We start from the raw sequence: 23,865 nt of genomic DNA on the forward strand, positions 1-23,865 counted from the left end.
CTACTGCTACTAGCTCTGGGTAGGAGCTGCTTAACTAATACTACTATTACCATTACTATTACTATTACCATTTCTATTAATAATACTATTACTACTACTACACCTACTACTACTAGTACTACTGCTGGCTCTGGGTAGGAGCTGCTTATCAGGTCTAGGATCAGTTTTACATAATACGTACCTTATATCAGCGTAGACCAGACCTTAGATTCACGCTCTCTCTCATTCAATACAGCACAACCTTAACCCTAACCTTAACCCTAACCCCCTAAGTACAATGGAATCATGCGTGCTTATGTACATTCCCGTTTGTGAGAGGGAAATTTAAGGAAAAAGCGAGACAAAGAGAGGGTGTGTGTGTGTGTAATGGGCGAATGTCTGTGTGTGAGCGTGCCAGTGTAAGTGTGAGCGTGCCAGTGTAAGTGTGAGCGTGCCAGTGTAAGTGTGAGCGTGCCAGTGTAAGTGTGAGCGTGCCAGTGTAAGTGTGAGCGTGCCAGTGTAAGTGTAAGTGTGAAGGTGCCAGTGTAAGTGTGAGCGTAAATGTATGAATGTGTCTAAAATCTGCTCACACCTCAGGCTTCGCTGTAAAAACCATTTCTGTCTTCACATCACTTTCTTAAATTTGAACAACCTTTTGAATCGTTAAAACGGACCGTATCAGTGAACAAGTGACAGGCATTTCATTCAGGCTGGAATAAATTGATATGCCATATGCTTTGAGGGCCATAACATGGCGTATGACTAGTGAGATAACAGAACAACTTTTCTCCTGGTCTTCAGACACAGACCATCAGTCCATGTTGGCACCCTGTCCATCATATGTATAACAACATGCCATCTCACACTAGAACATCACTTTCCATTTGAAAAGTATACATTATAATCCAGCCTTTTAAGCAACAGACTTAAATACAATCTTACGGTGAACGAAGAGAGTTGTGATATAGAAGGCAGGGAAAGAAAAGAAGAAGCGGAGTGAGAGAGAGGTGAGAGAGAGAATGAAAAAAAAGAGAGTCGAGAAAAACAGAGAGACACAGAGATACACAGAGAGAAAGAGAGACATAGAGAGACACAGAGACAGATAGAAACAAAGAGAAAGAGAGAGACCGAGAGAAAGAGAGAGAAAGAGAGAGACCGAGAGAAAGAGAGACACAGAGATACACAGAGAGAAAGACAGAGAGACACAGAGACACAGAGACAGATAGAAACAGATAAAGAAACAAAAAGAAAGAAAGAGAGAGACACAGAAAGAGAAAGAGAAAGAGAAACAGAAAGAAAGAGAGACACAGAGAGAAAGAGAGACACAGAGATACACAGAGAGAGAGACAGAGAGACACAGAGACACAGAGACAGATAGAAACTAAGAGAAAGAGAGAGACCGAGAGAAAGAAAGAGAAAGAGAGAGACACAGAAAGAGAGAGACACAGAGAAAGAGAGAGACAGAAAGAAAGAGAGACACAGAGAGAAAGAGAGAGACACAGAAAGAGAGAGACACAGAGAGAAAGAGAGAGACACAAAGAAAGAGAGAGACAGAGAAAGAGAGAGACAGAGAGAAAGAGAGAGAGAGAAAGAAAGAGAGAGACACAGAGAGAAAGAGAGAGACAGAAAGAAAGAGAGACACAGAGAGAAAGAGAGACAGAGAGAAACAAAGAGAAAGAGAGAGACCGAGAGAAAGAGAGAGAAAGAGAGAGACAAAGAAAGAGAGAGACACACAGAGAAAGAGAGAGACAGAGAGAAAGAGAGACAGAGAGAAACAAAGAGAAAGAGAGAGACAAAGAAAGAGAGAGAAACAGAGAGAAAAAGAGAGAGACACAGAGAAAGAGAGAGACAGAGAGAAAGAGAGACAGAGACCGAGAAAGACAGAAATGGACAGAAAGCCACACTCAAGTCTGTGTCAGTTAATCATGGCCATGCGTCTCACCTGAGTGTCTCAGCCATGCGTCTCAGGTCCTCATTCTGCTGTTTCAGTCTCTCCAGCTTGGCCAGGATCTTGGACAGGTCTCTGCTGGATCTCTCCGGATGCTCGCTGTCCCTAACCAGGTGTCCTCCGATGTAGAACAGCAGTGTACCCCACGCAAGGAGCACCAGCATAATCCAGCGCCACGAACCTGCCCATGGCCGCATCTTTCACCCCTCTGGGGTCTCTGGGGTGGAGGGGTGAGGGATGGGGGGGTGAGCAGCACTCCCGTCACAATAGGCTCTGAAGCATGGTGAGAACGGCGATGGAGGGTGTAGGGTGGAGGGAGAACGGAGGAGGTGAGCGTGGTCCAGTTGGGGTTTGGTTGGTGGGGTTAGTTAATGCATGGCTATGGTTCCTGCAGGGGGTTAGGATGCGTTGAGGTCCATTGTTGTGGCCTGCCTTCTTGGGTGGGCCCTCTTTGGGCTAGGCTGGTTTGGGCTTGTGCTGAGCCGGGCTCTGGTAGTCTGGCCAGCTCACTGGTGTCACCCTCTGTGTCTCTGCAGTCCTCTGACTGACTGGCAGACGGCTCAGTCTCTCTGGCTCTCAGTGGTCGTCTGCTCTAAGGGAAAACAAAGCAGTCAGGTTAGGGAGATTCACTGATAAACTCAGTATGAAACCACTGCCCTTATCTTCTTCCTCCCAACCTTCCCTTCCTTTCCTCTCCTCCTTTCACCAGATAAACCAGGAGTCAGGAGCCCCTCAGCAGTTAACAGAGAAGCCCACTAATCCACTGAACACTACATAGACCCATCGTTCAACATTATCTACTTCGCTACAGAGCAGTACACAAACCCACCACCTCTCAACATAACACTATACAAACCCACCACCTCTCAACAGAAACCTACACAAACCCACCACCTCTCAACAGAAACCTACACAAACCCACCACCTCTCAACAGAAACCAACACAAACCCACCACCTCTCAACAGAAACCAACACAAACCCACCACCTCTCAACAGAAACCTACACAAACCCACCACCTCTCAACAGAAACCTACACAAATCCACCACCTCTCAACAGAAACCAACACAAACCCACCACCTCTCAACAGAACACAACACAAACCCACCACCTCTCAACAGAACACAATACAAACCCACCACCTCTCAACAGAACACAACACAAACCCACCACCTCTCAACAGAACACAACACAAACCCACCACCTCTCAACAGAACACAATACAAACCCACCACCTCTCAACAGAACACAATACAAACCCACCACCTCTCAACAGAACACAATACAAACCCACCACCTCTCAACAGAACACAACACAAACCCACCACCTCTCAACAGAACACAATACAAACCCACCACCTCTCAACAGAAACCTACACAAACCCACCACCTCTCAACAGAAACCAACACAAACCCACCACCTCTCAACAGAACACAACACAAACCCACCACCTCTCAACAGAACACAACACAAACCCACCACCTCTCAACAGAACACAACACAAACCCACCACCTCTCAACAGAACACAATACAAACCCACCACCTCTCAACAGAACACAATACAAACCCACCACCTCTCAACAGAAACCTACACAAACCCACCACCTCTCAACAGAAACCTACACAAACCCACCACCTCTCAACAGAACACTATACAAACCCACCACCTCTCAACAGAAACCTACACAAACCCACCACCTCTCAACAGAAACCTACACAAACCCACCACCTCTCAACAGAACACTATACAAACCCACCACCTCTCAACAGAAACCTACACAAACCCACCACCTCTCAACAGAACACAATACAAACCCACCACCTCTCAACAGAAACCTACACAAACCCACCACCTCTCAACAGAACACAATACAAACCCACCACCTCTCAACAGAAACCTACACAAACCCACCACCTCTCAACAGAAACCTACACAAACCCACCACCTCTCAACAGAAACCTACACAAACCCACCAACAGAACACTATACAAACCCACCACCTCTCAACAGAACACTATACAAACCCACCACCTCTCAACAGAGCACATTTCCACTGAGCGCAACAAAAGCCCACAAGTGAACAGAGCACAACCAACAGCTAACAGCCTGTGAGAGAGAAGTGAGAATAGAATAAATGCAGCTGCCGGTAGTTCCCCTATCTCATAATACAACTGGGTTCAATGTGGAGGAGTCTGTGTGTCTGTAAATGGAGAGGGATCCTCCTCCTCCCTCTCTTGGAGGACAAAGGATTTATTATAGATACTGCTGATTATTCTTTCTTGATTACAGACTAGATACAGATTTCTGTGTGGATACAATGTCAAATATTGGTTGAGTCAACTTAAAAAAGTTACCCTGCTGCCTTGACATATTTCATAAAGTCCATTCAAAATGTCACGTTGAGTTCAATTCATTTAAGTTACTTCAACCTAGTAAGTGAAAGTGAACATTTTGTTGGGGCACGAGGTACAGACGGCTATATATTGCTCCTCTAATACAGGACTCTAATCCAGGACTCTAATACAGGACTCTAACAGAGAACTCTAATACAGGACTCTAATAGAGAACTCTAATACAAGACTCTAACCCGGGACTCTAATACAGGACTCTAACAGAGAACTCTAATACAGGACTCTAACCCAGGACTCTAATACAGGACTCTAACAGAGAACTATAATACAGGACTCTAATACAGGACTCTAATAGAGAACTCTAATACAGGACTCTAATACAGGACTCTAATAGAGAACTCTAATACAGGACTCTAACCCAGGACTCTAATACAGGACTCTAACAGAGAACTCTAATACAGGACTCTAATACAGGACTGACTAGTAAAGGCCCAGTGCACTTTGTTTTACATTATTTTTAAAATTATTATATCATTTTTATTCTGATTTTTCAGGGCTCCAAAGGTTTGGAGTATGGAGGATAGATTGGAAATCAAATAATGACTTTAATTTGAGGTTATATTCATCCATATCTGGTGAACCGTTTAGAAATCTTAGGGGAGCAAAAGTATTTAGACAAATTCACTTACAGTATATGTGTATTAAAGTAGTGAAAAGTTTAGTATTTGTTCCCATATTCATTGCACACAATGACTACATCAAGCTTGCGATGTTTACACGTGTTGGATGCATTTGCTCTTTGTTTTGGTTGTGTTTCAGGTTATTTTGTGCACAACAGAAATTAAATGGTAAATAATGTATTGTGTCATTTTGGAGTCACTTTTATTGTAAATAATAATATGTTTCTAAACACTTCTACAATAATGTGGATGTTACCATGATTACAGATCATCCTGAATGAATCATGAATAATGAGTGAGAAAGTTACAGACACACAAACATCATACCCCCAAAACAAGCTAACCTCTCACCATTACAATAACAGGGGAAGTTAGCATTTTATATCATACCCCCAAGACATGCTGGACTCTCACCATTACAATAACAGGGGAGGTTAGCATTTTATATCATACCCCCAAGACATGCTGGACTCTCACCATTACAATAACAGGGGAGGTTAGCATTTTATATCATACCCCCAAGACATGCTGGACTCTCACCATCACAATAACAGGGGAGGTTAGCATTTTATATCATACCCCCAAGACATGCTGGACTCTCACCATTACAATAACAGGGGAGGTTAGCATTTTATATCATACCCCCAAGACATGCTGGACTCTCACCATCACAATAACAGGGGAGGTTAGCATTTTATATCATACCCCCAAGACATGCTGGACTCTCACCATCACAATAACAGGGGAGGTTAGCATTTTATATCATACCCCCAAGACATGCTGGACTCTCACCATTACAATAACAGGGGAGGTTTTGGGGGGTATGATAGTGCTTTTGGCCGAGGCAATCAAAGGGTAGACTTAATGAATGAATCAATAGACTGACCTTCTGCTGCCTGCTTGGTGCTGTCATAATGCCTGCCTGTCAGACAGCGATGGCTGCTGCCTTGTGAGGGAGCCTGGGGAGGCTAGCAGCTAGCATTCACCTCTGTCCTTCTGATTGCAGTTTGTTCTCACTCTCTGTCTGGAAGTGAGTGTAGTGAGCCCAGCAGCTAATGCTAACCTCACTGTCTGTCCGTCTGTCCATTTGTCTGGCAATGAGTTTAGCAGACAGTTTTCATCTCTCTCTCTCTCCCTCTCTCCCTCTCTCTCTCTCTCTCTCTCTCTCTCTCTCTCTCTCTCTCTCTCTCTCTCTCTCTCTCTCTCTCTCTCTCTCTCTCTCTCTACGCTGTACCATACGTACATTATGAACCATACGCTGTACCATATGCACAGTCTGTACCATACGCTGTACCATACGTACAGTCTGTACCATACGCTGTACCATACGTACAGTCTGTACCATGCATACAGTATGTACCATACGCTGTACCATACGTACAGTCTGTACCATACGCTGTACCATACGTACAGTCTGTACCATACATACAGTCTGTACCATACGCTGTACCATACGTACAGTCTGTACCATACGCTGTACCATACGTACAGTCTGTACCATACGCTGTACCATACGTACAGTCTGTACCATACATACAGTCTGTACCATACGCTGTACCATACGTACAGTCTGTACCATACGCTGTACCATACGTACAGTCTGTACCATACGCTGTACCATACGTACAGTCTGTACCATACATACAGTCTGTACCATACGCTGTACCATACGTACAGTCTGTACCATACATACAGTCTGTACCATACGCTGTACCATACGTACAGTCTGCACCATACGCTGTACCATACGTACAGTCTGTACCATACATACAGTCTGTACCATACGCTGTACCATACTTACAGTCTGTACCATACGCTGTACCATACGTACAGTTTGTACCATACGCTGTACCATACGAACAGTCTGTACCATACGCTGTACCATACGTACAGTCTGTACCATACGCTGTACCATACGTACAGTCTGTACCATACGCTGTACCATACGTACAGTCTGTACCATACGCTGTACCATACGTACAGTCTGTACCATACATACAGTTTGTACCATACGCTGTACCATACGTACAGTCTGTACCATACGCTGTACCATACGTACAGTCTGTACCATACGCTGTACCATACGTACAGTCTGTACCATACATACAGTTTGTACCATACGCTGTACCATACATACAGTCTGTACCATACGCTGTACCATACGTACAGTCTGTACCATACGCTGTACCATACGTACAGTCTGTACCATACGCTGTACCATACGTACAGTCTGTACCATACGCTGTACCATACGTACAGTCTGTACCATACGTACAGTCTGTACCGTAAATATGGCTATAGTGCAGGAGCCTATCTGCTATTTCTGTAGTGTGAGGTGGCTTGATGTACAAGTACATTTACAAGTACACCCTCTGGACAGGACACTAGTCAGTACAGTCTATATTACACAACTGTCTGTCTGTATCTGGGACAGATTGGATTAATTTTCTCAGAGTATCTACAGTTGAAGTCAGAAGTTAACATAGCCAAATACATTTAACCTCAGTTTTTCACAATTCCTGGCATTTAATCCTAGTAAAAATTCCCTGTCTTAGGTCAGTTAGGATCACCACTTTATTTTAAGAATGTGAAATGTCAGAATAATAGCAGAGAAAATAATTTAGTTCAGCTTTTATTTCTTTCATCACATTCCCAGTGAGTCAGAAGTTTACATACACTCAATTAGTATTTGGTAGCATTGCCTTTAGATTGTTTAACATGGGTCAAACGTTTCGGGTTGCCTTCCACAAGCTTCCCACAATAAGTTGGGTGAATTTTGGCCCAGTCAGGTTTGTACGCTTCCTTGCTCTCACACGCTTTTTCAGTTCTGCCCACAAATTTTCTATGGGTTTGAGGTCAGGGCTTTGTGATGGCCACTCCAATACCTTGACTTTGTTGTCCTTAAGCCATAACTTTGGAAGTATGCTTGGGGTCATTGTCCATTTGGAAGACCCATTTGCGACTAAGCTTTAACTTCCTGACTGATGTCTTGAGATGTTGCTTCAATATATTCACATCATTTTCATTCCTCATGTTGCCATCTATTTGGTGAAGTGCACCAGTCCCTTCTGCAGCAAAGCACCCCCACAACATGATGCTGCCATCCCCTGTGCTTTACGGTTGGGATGGTGTTTTTCGGCTTGCAAGCCTCCCCCTTTTTCCTCCAAACATAACAATGGTCATTATGGCCAAACAGTAATATTTTTGTTTCATCAGACCAGAGGAAATTTCTTCAAAAACTACAATCTTTGTTCCCATGTGAAGTTGCAAACCATGGTCTGGCTTTTTTTATGGCGGTTTTGGAGCAGTGGCTTCTTATTCTTCTTCTTCTTCTTCTTCTTCTTCTTCTTCTTCTTCTTCTTCTTCCTTGCTGAGTGGCCTTTCAGGCTGTTTATTTTTATTTTTTATTTAACTAGGCAGGTTAGTTAAGAACAAATTCTTATTTCAATGACGGCCTAGGAACAATGGATTAACTGCCTTGTTCAGGAGCAGAACGACAGATTTCTACCTTGTCAGTTCTGGGATTTGATGTTGCAACCATTCGGTTACAAGTCCAACGCTCTAACCACTAGGCTACCTGCCGCTCCATGTCGACATAGGGCTCATTTTACTGTGGATTTTGATACTTTTGTACCTGTTTCCTCCAACATCTTCACAAGGTCCTTTGCTGTTGTTCTGGGATTGATTTGCACTTTTCGCACCAAAGTACGTTCATCTCTAGGAGACAGAACGCATCTCCTTCCTGAGTGGTATGACGGCTGCGTGGTCCCATGGTGTATATAGTTGCGTACTATTGTTTGTACAGATGAACGTGGTACCTTCAGGTGTTTGGAAATTGCTCCCAAGGATGAACCAGACTGGTGGAGGTCTACAATTTTTTTTCTGAGGTCTTGGCTCATTTCTTTTGATTTTTCCATGATGACAAGCAAATAGTCACTGATTTTGAAGGTAGGCCTTGAAATACAAGGTGATCAAATTAAACGCTACATTTTAATGATCATTTGATGATGTGACTTAAGGTCTTTCTCTCTCAGCCAATGGCAGTCTGATTCAGTTCATTCTCCCTCTCTTATCCAATGGCATAGTCTGATAATCGTTGTGTCTACCTCTCAGCCAATGGGTGCTTCTGATTCAGTTTGCTCTGCATCTCTCAGTCAATGGTGGAATCAAATTCTGTTTGTTCTGTCTCTCTCAGCCAATGAATAATTGAGCTGAGTACAGCACTGAGCCCCAGTTTAGCCTCACACTCAAAGAGAAGAGCAGTAACCAGGAAACAGGAACTGCATCTTTTATAAATATTAGCCTTTATCAATATTCAGCAGAAGGAGAGAGAGTAGGAAGGAAGACATCTTTTGGCAACCTAATCAAAGTTAGCTTTACTGAGCAGCCCATTTGTTCTCTTTCTATCTTTATCTCTCTCCCATTTCTCTTTCTCTCTCTCGCTTTGAAAATATGATACTCAGTATAGGTTAGATAATGATGCAATGCTGCATAGTAAGAAACAAGGCTACCTTGTCCTTATGTGATTCTAAAGCAGAGGAGTATAAGTATGTCTCTCTATAACAGCAGTGATGGAACCTCTGTCTCTCATGGGGATTCTATAACAGTGATGGAACCGCCACAGTCCACACCCACCCAGGGCTCAGCCATGAGCTCTGTTCTGTTCATTCATCTATTCTCCAGGTAGCACACCCCTCGTAAGATATCCTCAGTAAAAAACTTGACCTACACCCCTCCCCCACCACACATCTCCCCATCCCTGATATGAATGTTTATTTCTCGGTCGAAAAATGACATTTGCTTTGGTGGGAATCTTGCATTTTGGCTGCAGTTCAAGGTTGGTTGAGCACTGCCATTTCCTACAGAGAAGTGACATTTGAGAATCCAAAGGGATGTTGTGTTATTCATGATAATAGAGGATGCCAGTGCTGTGTTCTGATTAAGGGCAGGGAACCCAGCCAGGCAGTAACAGACAGACAGACAGACATGACAGACAGACAGACAGACAGACAGACAGACAGACAGACAGACAGACAGACAGACAGACAGACAGACAGACAGACAGACAGACAGACAGACAGACAGACAGACAGACAGACAGACAGACAGACAGACAGACAGACACACACAGACACACACACACACACACACACACACACACACACACACACACACACACACACACACACACACACAGACACAGACACAGACACAGACACAGACACAGACACACACACACACACACACACACACACACACACACACACACACACACACACACACACACACACACACACACACACACACACACACACACACAGAGGATTCTCTTCTCTTAGTGCACTAGTGCAGCGCTACACCTCCAGGGCTTAACTCTAAACCACTAAACCAGGATGAGAGGCAAACCGAGAAGTCATCAATAGTGCCTTCCACCGCAGTACTGTAAGTTAGCCAAGCCAGCCCAGCAGATTGTTGCCGTGTGTGTGTGTGTGTGTGTGTGTCCAGGGCTGAGGTTGGCTGGGGCTGATACAGAGGGATCGGGGTTGCTCTAGTCCAGTGGAGCTTGCTGAGGGGAGGAATGGCTTCACACACATCAACCATGTTGATACCACTACATTGACTCCATTTCAGACATTATTATGAGCCGTCCTCCCCTCAGCAGCCTCAGCAGGTAAGGCTCTACTGGTAGAGCATGGCGCTTGTAACGCCAGGGTAGTGGGTTCGATTCCCGGGACCACCCATACGTAGAATGTATGCACACATGACTGTAAGTCGCTTTGGATAAAAGCGTCTGCTAAATGGCATATATTATCATAGGAGACAGAGGTAAGGCTCTACTGACATCATAGGAGACAGAGGTAAGGCTCTACTGACATCATAGGAGACAGAGGTAAGGCTCTACTGACATCATAGGAGACAGAGGTAAGGCTCTACTGACATCATAGGAGACAGAGGTAAGGCTCTACTGACATCATAGGAGACAGAGGTAAGGCTCTACTGACATCATAGGAGACAGAGGTAAGGCTCTACTGACATCATAGGAGACAGAGGTAAGGCTCTACTGACATCATAGCAGACAGAGGTAAGGCTCTACTAACATCATAGGAGACAGAGGTAAGGCTCTACTAACATCATAGGAGACAGAGGTATGGCTCTACTGACATCATAGGAGACAGAGGTAAGGCTCTACTAACATCATAGGAGACAGAGGTAAGGCTCTACTGACATCATAGGAGACAGAGGTAAGGCTCTACTGACATCATAGGAGACAGAGGTAAGGCTCTACTGACATCATAGGGGACAGAGGTAAGGCTCTACTGACATCATAGGAGACAGAGGTAAGGCTCTACTGACATCATAGGAGACAGAGGTAAGGCTCTACTGACATCATAGGAGACAGAGGTAAGGCTCTACTGACATCATAGGAGACAGAGGTAAGGCTCTACTAACATCATAGGAGACAGAGGTAAGGCTCTACTGACATCATAGGAGACAGAGGTAAGGCTCTACTAACATCATAGGAGACAGAGGTATGGCTCTACTGACATCATAGGAGACAGAGGTAAGGCTCTACTGACATCATAGGAGACAGAGGTAAGGCTCTACTAACATCATAGGAGACAGAGGTAAGGCTCTACTAACATCATAGGAGACAGAGGTAAGGCTCTACTAACATCATAGGAGACAGAGGTAAGGCTCTACTGACATCATAGGAGACAGAGGTAAGGCTCTACTGACATCATAGGCAGCAAAGCCAATGAAGTATACAAGCATTCTGCTACACCCACAATAACATCTGCTAAACACATGTGTTTGTGACCAATACAATTTGATTTGATTTGAGCAGCACTGAAACAGGAGCCTGCATACCAGAGCAGAGCTGCTGTGCCTGCACTGCTAAGGACAGGCTTCACAGAAGTAGCGGCCCGTCCATTAGGGTGTGATGTGACTAGTCAAAAGTATTTTTATTTTATTTTTCAACAAAATAGCTATTATATAATTGAAGGATTATATAAAACATTTCCATAAATGTGTGGTTAAATTGTGTATATTTGACTGTTTTAAAACAAGCTGTTACAGTGCTGCTCTTCCATCAGCTGCTCCAGCCTGCCAACCACCAATGAGATTGCAGGATTTCATCACATGATTTTCACAGCAGAAAGTAAATGGACCGTCCTGGGCTTTGAGATGAACGAGTGGTGCAGCTTCTCTTCTGTCATTACTGGTTTTCTCTTTCCTTTTTCATCTATGTTTCTCTTCCACAACAAAGACGTTTAGGGACTGGGGAGAAAATGCTATAAAGAAATGGGAAAGATTTTCTGTGCAAAATGTCCAAATGACATCAGTTTAACCAGTTTTAAGGAAATTATAAAGGTGTCAAAACGACCCTACATGTTTTTGATCAAATGTAAGTTCAATTTGGATGCATATTTTGTGGTTGAAATACTACAAGCTTTTATGACAGCACTGCCACCTTTACAGACGGCCCCTAACCGCACATTCATTCTCACAAGATGGTGAAAGAAATAAGTACTATTTCTCCACTCCTGTTCCAGAGTCAAAATGTGCATTTGGTGTATTATTTTACTGCAAGAAATGCTTCAATCTTCAGGAGTAGGTATTATATTAGGCTATGTGAGAGGCTATAGACCTACAGTCAGTTTCCAGATTTCAGTTCGGCTACTATTCCATGGAACCCATCTGAACAGTACAGTTCCTTTGACGTGCCATGTTGAAGTCCCCGTCTTGTGACTGTGGAATTTGTATAGCACCTCACGATCATCACAGATAATATAGACCGCACTGCTGTCATCCACTTTTACCACTTCACCAAATCATTACTGTTCTGACCCTCCCTTGTCCTTATTTTCAACTCTGTCACGTTCTGACCTTAGTTCCTTTGTTTGGTCTTTTGTTTTAGTATGGTCAGGGCGTGAGTTGGGTGGGTTGTCTATGTTAGTATGTCTATGATTTTCTATTTCTGTGTTTGGCCTGGTATAGTTCTCAATCAGAGGCAGCTGTCAATCGTTGTCCCTGATTGAGAACCATATTTCCTGTGCATATTTCCCATTGTGTTTTGGGGGTGGTTGTTTTCAGTCTTTGTGTGGTTACACCAGACAGAACTGTTTCGGTTGATTCTTTGTTGTTTTTGTTGTTCAGTGTTCAGTTTAGATCATTATTAAAAACCATGAACACTTACCACGCTGCACCTTGGTCCGATCCTTCTTCCCACGACAGCCGTTACAAACTCTCCATTTCGCAACTTTCTCTTATTGAATTCAACTCTGACATCGTCCTTTTTGCCTTGACTTTTTCTGCCCAAGTTCCCAAAAGCATTTGGCAATCGGTGTGCATTTGGTGCGCTACAGTTTAGCCCTAAAGCTTAGGCTGAGGCTACGCACTAACGACAGATACAAAACTTCAATGTTGCCTATAGATATAAATTGCACAAGATTTCTACATTTATGTATTTTTAATGCATTGTTTTCTCTTTAGTCAACCTGCCCGCCACCCACCCGCCCTTCATCCACACAATATTTCCTGACCCTAAATCCGCCCGCGCATCGCTAGTCTGCTCTCAGGTACTGAACAGATGGAGCTAAGGAGCAAATTGCGATGAACTTGTAAATAAATAATCATACCAGTCATTGGGAGCCTGGGACCTGAACTGGACATCCATCAACAGTCGAAGGACAGATATATATACTAGCTACAACCTTCTCCTGGATCTGGTTGGACAAAAAAAACATGGCTCTGTGTCCAATTCGCAACATAGTTTTTTGTTTCTCCTACTATTAAATGCTAGCTAGAGGACACTAGCAACCACCAATCTAGCACACCGGTAGCTAGCTTGCTAGCTCGCATGCCAATCAAGTCTAACAAAAGTTACTGGCAAGCTTATCATGCTTGTGACATTATGCCAGCAAAGTATCCCGTTAGATCATTTGTTTTCACCATTCGCATCTGTGCTTGTTGCATTTTCCCTGTGGTTGTTGCATTTTCCCTGTGGTTGTTGTGTTTTCCCTGTGGTTGTTGTGTTTTCCCTGTGGTTGTTGCATTTTCCCTGTGGTTGTTGTGTTTTCTCTGTGGTTGTTGTTTTCCCTGTGGTTGTTGTGTTTTCTCTGTGGTTGTTGTTTTCCCTGTGGTTGTTGTGTTTTCCCTGTGGTTGTTGCATTTTCCCTGTGGTTGTTGTGTTTTCCCTGTGGTTGTTGTGTTTTCCCTGTGGTTGTTGCATTTTCCCTGTGGTTGTTGTGTTTTCTCTGTGGTTGTTGTTTTCCCTGTGGTTGTTGTGTTTTCTCTGTGGTTGTTGTTTTCCCTGTGGTTGTTGTGTTTTCCCTATGGTTGTTGTGTTTTCCCTGTGGTTGTTGTGTTTTCTCTGTGGTTGTTGTTTTCCCTGTGGTTGTTGTTGTTTTCTCTGTGGTTGTTGTTTTCCCTGTGGTTGTTGTTGTTTTCTCTGCGGTTGTTGTTTTCCCTGTGGTTGTTGTGTTTTCTCTGTGGTTGTTGTTTTCCCTGTGGTTGTTGTGTTTTCCCTGTGGTTGTTGTTTTCCCTGTGGTTGTTGTGTTTTCCCTGTGGTTGTTGTGTTTTCCCTGTGGTTGTTGTGTTTTCCCTGTGGTTGTTGTGTTTTCCCTGTGGTTGTTGTTTTCCCTGTGGTTGTTGTTTTCCCTGTGGTTGTTGTGTTTTCCCTGTGGTTGTTGTTTTCCCTGTGGTTGTTGTTGTTTTCCCTGTGGTTGTTGCATTTTCTCTGTGGTTGTTGTTTTCTCTGTGGTTGTTGTTTTCCCTGTGGATGTTGTGTTTTCTCTGTGGTTGTTGTGTTTTCCCTGTGGTTGTTGTTTTCTCTGTGGTTGTTGTGTTTTCTCTGTGGTTGTTGTGTTTTCTCTGTGGTTGTTGTTTTCCCTGTGGTTGTTGTGTTTTCTCTGTGGTTGTTGTTTTTCCTGTGGTTGTTGTGTTTTCTCTGTGGTTGTTGTGTTTTCTCTGTGGTTGTTGTGTTTTCTCTGTGGTTGTTGTTTTCTCTGTGGTTGTTGTGTTTTCTCTGTGGTTGTTGTGTTTTCTCTGTGGTTGTTGTTTTTCTCTGTGGTTGTTGTTTTCCCTGTGGTTGTTGTTTTCCCTGTTTGTTGTTTTCTCTGTGGTTGTTGTTTTCCCTGTGGTTGTTGTTTTCCCTGTTTGTTGTTTTCTCTGTGGTTGTTGTTTTCTCTGTGGTTGTTGTTTTCTCTGTGGTTGTTGTGTTTTCTCTGTGGTTGTTGTTTTCCCTGTGGTTGTTGTTTTCTCTGTGGTTGTTGTTTTCCCTGTGGTTGTTGTTTTCCCTGTGGTTGTTGTTTTCCCTGTGGTTGTTGTTTTCCCTGTGGTTGTTGTTTTCTCTGTGGTTGTTGTTTTCCCTGTGGTTGTTGTTTTCTCTGTGGTTGTTGTGTTTTCTCTGTGGTTGTTGTTTTCTCTGTGGTTGTTGTTTTCCCTGTGGTTGTTGTTTTCTCTGTGGTTGTTGTGTTTTCTCTGTGGTTGTTGTGTTTTCTCTGTGGTTGTTGTGTTTTCTCTGTGGTTGTTGTGTTTTCTCTGTGGTTGTTGTTTTCTCTGTGGTTGTTGTGTTTTCTCTGTGGTTGTTGTGTTTTCTCTGTGGTTGTTGTTTTCTCTGTGGTTGTTGTTTTCTCTGTGTTTGTTGTGTTTTCTCTGTGGTTGTTGTTTTCCCTGTGGTTGTTGTTGTTTTCCCTGTGGTTGTTGTTTTTCCTGTGGTTGTTGTTTTCCCTGTGGTTGTTGTTTTCTCTGTGGTTGTTGTTTTCCCTGTTGTTGTTTTCCCTGTGGTTGTTGTTTTCTCTGTTGTAGTTGTTTTCTCTGTGGTTGTTGTTTTCTCTGTGGTTGTTGTGTTTTCTCTGTGGTTGTTGTTTTCCCTGTGGTTGTTGTTTTCTCTGTGGTTGTTGTTTTCCCTGTGGTTGTTGTTTTCCCTGTGGTTGTTGTTTTCCCTGTGGTTGTTGTTTTCTCTGTGGTTGTTGTTTTCCCTGTGGTTGTTGTTTTCTCTGTGGTTGTTGTTTTCCCTGTGGTTGTTGTTTTCTCTGTGGTTGTTGTGTTTTCTCTGTGGTTGTTGTTTTCTCTGTGGTTGTTGTTTTCCCTGTGGTTGTTGTTTTCTCTGTGGTTGTTGTGTTTTCTCTGTGGTTGTTGTGTTTTCTCTGTGGTTGTTGTGTTTTCTCTGTGGTTGTTGTTTTTCTCTGTGGTTGTTGTTTTTCTCTGTGGTTGTTGTGTTTTCTCTGTGGTTGTTGTGTTTTCTCTGTGGTTGTTGTTTTCTCTGTGGTTGTTGTTTTCTCTGTGGTTGTTGTGTTTTCTCTGTGGTTGTTGTTTTCCCTTTGGTTGTTGTTGTTTTCCCTGTGGTTGTTGTGTTTTCCCTGTGGTTGTTGTTTTCCCTGTGGTTGTTGTTTTCTCTGTGGTTGTTGTTTTCCCTGTGGTTGTTGTTTTCCCTGTGGTTGTTGTGTTTTCCCTGTGGTTGTTGTGTTTTCTCTGTGGTTGTTGTTTTCTCTGTGGTTGTTGTGTTTTCCCTGTGGTTGTTGTTTTCTCTGTGGTTGTTGTGTTTTCTCTGTGGTTGTTGTTGTTTTCCCTGTGGTTGTTGTGTTTTCTCTGTGGTTGTTATTTTCTCTGTGGTTGTTGTTTTCTCTGTGGTTGTTGTTTTCCCTGTGGTTGTTGTTTTCCCTGTGGTTGTTGTGTTTTCCCTGTGGTTGTTGTGTTTTCTCTGTGGTTGTTGTTTTCTCTGTGGTTGTTGTGTTTTCCCTGTGGTTGTTGTTTTCTCTGTGGTTGTTGTGTTTTCTCTGTGGTTGTTGTTTTCTCTGTGGTTGTTGTTTTCCCTGTGGTTGTTGTTTTCTCTGTGGTTGTTGTTTTCCCTGTGGTTGTTGTTTTCTCTGTGGTTGTTGTTTTCCCTGTGGTTGTTGTTTTCCCTGTGGTTGTTGTGTTTTCTCTGTGGTTGTTGTGTTTTTCTGTGGTTGTTGTTTTCTCTGTGGTTGTTGTGTTTTCCCTGTGGTTGTTGTTTTCTCTGTGGTTGTTGTGTTTTCTCTGTGGTTGTTGTTGTTTTCCCTGTGGTTGTTGTGTTTTCTCTGTGGTTGTTGTTTTCTCTGTGGTTGTTGTTTTCTCTGTGGTTGTTGTTTTCCCTGTGGTTGTTGTTTTCCCTGTGGTTGTTGTGTTTTCCCTGTGGTTGTTGTGTTTTCTCTGTGGTTGTTGTTTTCTCTGTGGTTGTTGTGTTTTCCCTGTGGTTGTTGTTTTCTCTGTGGTTGTTGTGTTTTCTCTGTGGTTGTTGTTTTCTCTGTGGTTGTTGTTTTCTCTGTGGTTGTTGTTTTCTCTGTGGTTGTTGTGTTTTCCCTGTGGTTGTTGTTTTCTCTGTGGTTGTTGTGTTTTCTCTGTGGTTGTTGTTTTCTCTGTGGTTGTTGTTTTCCCTGTGGTTGTTGTTTTCTCTGTGGTTGTTGTTTTCCCTGTGGTTGTTGTTTTCTCTGTGGTTGTTGTTTTCCCTGTGCTTGTGTCACAGATGCACTCGTGAGATGGCTGCGCGCTGCTCATTAAAAAAATATAACTTTTGATAATCAAAACAGTTGTGGCAGCAGAGATTATTCTGTTTTACATCCTGAAGTGAAATAGGTACTTTATGCTTTCGTTCAAACGCACAGATCACTTTATATATCTTCCCACAGAAACGACTAGTCATTTGAAAACTGGGGTTAATTATTCTCTACCTCTCCCGCCCAGCTATCACTGTACATTGTGTGTGCGAGTGTATGTGTGCGTGTGTGTGTGTGTGACAATTGGTGGTACGAGCATGTGTGTCATTGTGTGTTTGTGTGTCAGTATGTGTGTGTGTGTGGCTCTTGGTTACACCTGCTCTACAAGGTCACACCTACAGCAAGGGGGAATGGGAGACACCAATGCTCTAGTCCCCAGGGAGGGGGAGGTGGGTCCACACACATGCACGCGCACACACACACACACACACACACACACACACACACACACACACACACACACACACACACACACACACACACACACACACACACACACACACACACACACACACACACACACACACACACACACACACACAGGTTGTTATGCAGGGTAATTTAGAGTCGATGGATGCAGAATTACAAAGCGGACGCGATGCTTTTGTGATTTTCTCACATCATCCATTTTTATATTCAATAATGTCACATTAAGTGAGCTGCACCTGCTAGGCCAATCTGGTGTTTAAAGCTTTAAGGTTGTTTTCTAAGCGAGAGGGTGTGTGTGTGTGTGTGTGTGTGTGTGTGTGTGTGTGTGTGTGTGTGTGTGTGTGTGTGTGTGTGTGTGTGTGTGTGTGTGTGTGTGTGTGTGTGTGTGTGTGTGTGTGTGTGTGTGTTGTGGGAGGAGATCCGCAGTAGCCGAAGGGAGGAGATAAGCTACAGCGGGAGGAGATAGGTTACAGAGGGAGGAGATAAGCTACAGAGGGAGGAGATAAGCTACAGAGGGAGGAGATAAGCTACAGAGGGAGGAGATAAGCTACAGCGGGAGGAGAGGCCTCATATAGGCTACCGTGGGAGGAGAGGCCTCATATAGGCTACCGTGGGAGGAGAGGCCTCATATAGGCTACTGTGGGGGGAGAGGCCTCATATAGGCTACAGTGGGAGGAGAGGCCTCATATATGCTACAGTGGGAGGAGAGGCCTCATATAGGCTACTGTGGGAGGAGAGGCCTCATATAGGCTACAGTGGGAGGAGAGACCTCATATAGGCTACAGTGGGAGGAGAGGCCTCATATAGGCTACTGTGGGAGGAGAGGCCTCATATAGGCTACAGTGGGAGAAGAGACCTCATATAGGCTACAGTGGGAGGAGAGGCCTCATATAGGCTACTGTGGGAGGAGAGGCCTCATATAGGCTACAGTGGGAGGAGAGACCTCATATAGGCTACAGTGGGAGGAGAGGCCTCATATAGGCTACAGTGGGAGGAGAGGCCTCATATAGGCTACAGTGGGAGGAGAGGCCTCATATAGGCTACAGCGGGAGGAGAGGCCTCATATAGGCTACTGTCTGGCCCAACCAAGACCTCAGAGATACACACACACGCATGCCTGTATATTTGCATTCTGTATGTGAATGTGTGAGAATATTTTGTGTGTGCCACAGTATTAGAATGCCTGCCCTGTGTGTGTATGTGCATGTGTGTCCATGCATGTGTTTGTTCAGGCCAAGGAAAAATGGGTAGGCTCTCATACACTGTGACATTTTAAATGGAGGAAATGGACCAACTCCATGTTACTCATAATAGTAACTCTATTCAAAAACCTTTATTCAGCACTTCTAGGATGGGCTGAGGTCTGGCAGAGATCAAATAACAGGATAACTGTAACAATGGAAATAACTGTGACAATGGTAATAACGGTAATACGGGTAATAATGGTAATAACGGTACTGCAATAGCTGTAACAACTGTAATAACTGTGACAATGGTAATAACGGTACTGCAATAGCTGTAACAACTGTAATAACTGTGATAACTGTAATAACTGTGATAACTGTAACAGCTGTTATAACTGTGACAACTGTGACAACTGTAATAACTGTGACAATGGTAATAACGGTACTGCAATAGCTGTAACAACTGTAATAACTGTAATAACTGTGACAACTGTAATAACTGTGATAACTGTAATAACTGCAATAACTGTAATATCTGTAATATCTGTGATAACCGTAATATCTGTGATAACTGTAACAGCTGTAATAACTGTGATAACTGTAATATCTGCGATAAGTGTGACAGCTGTAACAACTGTAATAACTGTAATAACTGTGACAACTGTAATACTGCAATAACTGTAATAACTGTAATAATTGTGACACATGTGATACCTGTAACAGCTGTAATAACTGTGACAACTGTAATAACTGCAACAACTGCAATAACTGTAATACTGTAATAACTGTAATACTGTAATAAGTGTAACAGCTGTAATAACTGTGATACATGTGACACTGTAATAACTATAAAAACTGTAAAAACTGTGATAACTGTGATAACTGTGATACTGTGATAACTGTGATACCTGTGATACTGTAATAACTGTAATGACTGTGATAACTGTAATACTGTGATCACTGTGTCAACTGTAATAACTGTGATAACTGTACCAGCTGTAATAACTGTACCAGCTGTAATACTGTGATAACTGTGACAACTGTAATAACTGTAATAATTGAAATGCTGCAATAACTGTAACAACTGTAACAACTGTGATATCTGTGATAACTATGATAACTGTAACCGCTGTAAAAACTGTGATAACTGTGACAACTGTAAAAACTGTAGTAACTGTGAAAACTGTAATAACTGTAACAACTATAATAACTGTGATAACTGTAACAGCTGTAATAACTGTAATAGCTGTAATACTGTGATAGCTGTGAAAACTGTAATAGCTGTAACATTGTGATAACAGTGGTACTGTAATAACTGTAATAACTGTGATAACTGTAACAGCTGTAATAACTGTAATAGCTGTAATACTGTGATAGCTGTGATAACTGTAATAACTTTGATAACTGTGATACTGTAATAACAGTAATGGCTGTGATAACTGTGATAACTGTAACAGTTGTAATAACTGTACTGGCTGTAATAACTGTGATAACTTTAATACTGTGATAACTGTGAAAGCTGTAATAACTGCAATGCTGTGATAACTGTAATACTGTAATAAGTGTAACAGCTGTAATAACTGTAATACTGTAATAACTGTAATACTGTAATAAGTGTAACAGCTGTAATAACTGTGATACATGTGACACTGTAATAACTGTAAAAACTAAAAACTGTGATAACTGTGATAACTGTGATACTGTGATAACTGTGATACCCGTGATACTGTAATAACTGTAATGACTGTGATAACTGTAATACTGTGATAACTGTGACAACTGTAATAACTGTAATAATTGTAATGCTGCAATAACTATAACAACTGTAACAACTGTGATATCTGTGATAACTATGATAACTGTAACCGCTGTAAAAACTGTGATAACTGTGACAACTGTAAAAACTGTAGTAACTGTGAAAACTGTAATAACTGTAACAACTATAATAACTGTGATAACTGTAACAGCTGTAATAACTGTAATAGCTGTAATACTGTGATAGCTGTGAAAACTGTAATAGCTGTAACATTGTGATAACAGTGGTACTGTAATAACTGTAATAACTGTGATAACTGTAACAGCTGTAATAACTGTAATAGCTGTAATACTGTGATAGCTGTGATAACTGTAATAACTTTGATAACTGTGATACTGTAATAACAGTAATGGCTGTGATAACTGTAACAGTTGTAATAACTGCACTGGCTGTAATAACTGTGATAACTTTAATACTGTGATAACTGTGATTAACAGTACTAACTGCAATGCTGTGATAACTGTAATACTGTGACAACTGTAATAACTGCAGTAGCTGTAATTTTACATTTTACATTTAAGTCATTTAGCAGACGCTCTTATCCAGAGCGACTTACAAAGTAATAACTGTGATAACTGTAACAGCTGTGATAACTGTGATAACTGTAACAGCTGTGATAACTGTGATACTGTGATAACTGTAATAATGTGATAACTGTAATACTGTAATGACTGTAATACTGTGATAACTGTAATTGTCATCTATGATCTGAACTGGTTCTGAAATGAGTTTGACTCAACTCACAACGAACGCCCTCCCTCTCCCTGTCAGCCAATGTGACAGATGACCTTCACAAGGCAACACTGCAGGTGTGTGTCCTTTCTCCCTGTTTGTGAACCCCAATTAAAGGATGATAGAATAATGAAACAAATGACTAGCCTGTCTAGCATCACCCCCATCCTCCATCCTCTCATCCCCCTTTCCTTCCCCTAGACAACAGCATGATGTGACCACTCTGAAATAGAGACAGGTCATGACAGGTCATAGAACCAGCTTGCAGAAGCCTAATGAAGAGTAGAGAACAAACAGTACATCGTTTAACTTCAGGAACAGAAAATACAAGACTCGTTCCAGATCTGTTTGTGCTGTCTGGTCAAATCCTATGGTCATTGTCATTAAACTCACGTGCTATTCTGTATATAGTGTATACTGGGGTATTTGGAAATAGCCACGGGATGGTTTTTCAACACCGTTGAAACTATATCTTTGAAGTTTTTCAATAAATGTGAATATTTGTAGCTACTTTTTAAGTATATACCTGCAGTGAAATAGGATAGCCAGTCAACTTGTGAAATAGGAGAGCCAGTCAACTTGTGAAATAGGAGAGCCAGTCAACTTGTGAAATAGGATAGCCAGTCAACTTGTGAAATAGGAGAGCCAGTCAACTTGTGAAATAGGAGAGCCAGTCAACTTGTGAAATAGGATAGCCAGTCAACTTGTGAAATAGGAGAGCCAGTCAACTTGTGAGAGCCAGTCAACTTGGAAATAGAGCCAGTCAACTTGTGAAATAGGAGAGCCAGTCAACTTGTGAAATAGGAGAGCCAGTCAACTTGTGAAATAGGAGAGCCAGTCAACTTGTGAAATAGGAGAGCCAGTCAACTTGTGAAATAGGAGAGCCAGTCAACTTGTGAAATAGTGAAATAGGAGAGCCAGTCAACTTGTGAAATAGGAGAGCCAGTCAACTTGTGAAATAGGAGAGCCAGTCAACTTGTGAAATAGGAGAGCCAGTCAACTTGGAACTTGTGAAATAGCCAGTCAACTTGTGAAATAGGCCAGTCAGCCAGTCAACTTGTGAAATAGGAGAGCCAGTCAACTTGTGAAATAGGAGAGCCAGTCAACTTGTGAAATAGGAGAGCCAGTCAACTTGTGAAATAGGAGAGCCAGTCAACTTGTGAAATAGGAGAGCCAGTCAACTTGTGAAATAGGAGAGCCAGTCAACTTGTGAAATAGGAGAGCCAGTCAACTTGTGAAATAGGAAATAGAGCCAGTCAACTTGTGAAATAGGAGAGCCAGTCAACTTGTGAAATAGGAGAGCCAGTCAACTTGTGAAATAGGAGAGCCAGTCAACTTGTGAAATAGGAGAGCCAGTCAACTTGTGAAATAGGAGAGCCAGTCAACTTGTGAAATAGGAGAGCCAGTCAACTTGTGAAATCAGGAGAGCCAGTCAACTTGTGAAATAGGAGAGCCAGTCAACTTGTGAAATAGGAGAGCCAGCCAGTCAACTTGTGAAATAGGAGAGCCAGTCAACTTGTGAAATAGGAGAGCCAGTCAACTTGTGAAATAGGAGAGCCAGTCAACTTGTGAAATAGGAGAGCCAGTCAACTTGTGAAATAGGAGAGCCAGTCAACTTGTGAAATAGGAGAGCCAGTCAACTTGTGAAATAGGAGAGCCAGTCAACTTGTGAAATAGGAGAGCCAGTCAACTTGTGAAATAAATAGGAGAGCCAGTCAACTTGTGAAATAGGAGAGCCAGTCCAGTCAACTTGTGAAATAGGAGAGCCAGTCAACTTGTGAAATAGGAGAGCCAGTCAACTTGTGAAATAGGAGAGCCAGTCAACTTGTGAAATAGGAGAGCCAGTCAACTTGTGAAATAGGAAAGTCAACTTGTGAAATAGGAGAGCCAGTCAACTTGTGAAATAGGAGAGCCAGTCAACTTGTGAAATAGGAGAGCCAGTCAACTTGTGAAATAGGAGAGCCAGTCAACTTGAAATAGGAGAGCCAGTCAACTTGTGAAATAGGAGAGCCAGTCAACTTGTGAAATAGGAGAGCCAGTCAACAACTTGTGAAATAGGAGAGCCAGTCAACTTGTGAAATAGGAGAGCCAGTCAACTTGTGAAATAGGAGAGCCAGTCAACTTGTGAAATAGGAGAGCCAGTCAGTGAAATAGGAGAGCCAGTGAAATCAGTCAACTTGTGAAATAGGAGAGCCAGTCAACTTGTGAAATAGTCAACTTG

General features: G+C 42.6%; 1 protein-coding gene across 2 annotated transcripts in view; it reads right to left on the reverse strand.

Annotated features, from left to right (window-relative positions):
* The window catches only part of LOC124046663 (alpha-(1,6)-fucosyltransferase-like), a 149,331-nt gene that overhangs the window by 34,940 nt on the left and 90,526 nt on the right, over positions 1 to 23,865 (reverse strand). The window contains exon 3 of one of the 2 annotated variants that reach the window (XM_046367304.1): positions 1,922 to 2,514. In XM_046367304.1, the coding sequence (XP_046223260.1) occupies positions 1,922 to 2,124 (203 nt within the window). In that variant the 5' untranslated portion in view covers positions 2,125 to 2,514. Of the gene's footprint in view, positions 1 to 1,921; positions 2,520 to 23,865 lie in introns of both variants that reach the window. The other variant, XM_046367302.1, reaches the window with a different exon arrangement.

Source organism: Oncorhynchus gorbuscha, linkage group LG10 (genome assembly GCF_021184085.1).
Source record: "Oncorhynchus gorbuscha isolate QuinsamMale2020 ecotype Even-year linkage group LG10, OgorEven_v1.0, whole genome shotgun sequence".
Taxonomy (NCBI): domain Eukaryota; kingdom Metazoa; phylum Chordata; class Actinopteri; order Salmoniformes; family Salmonidae; genus Oncorhynchus; species Oncorhynchus gorbuscha.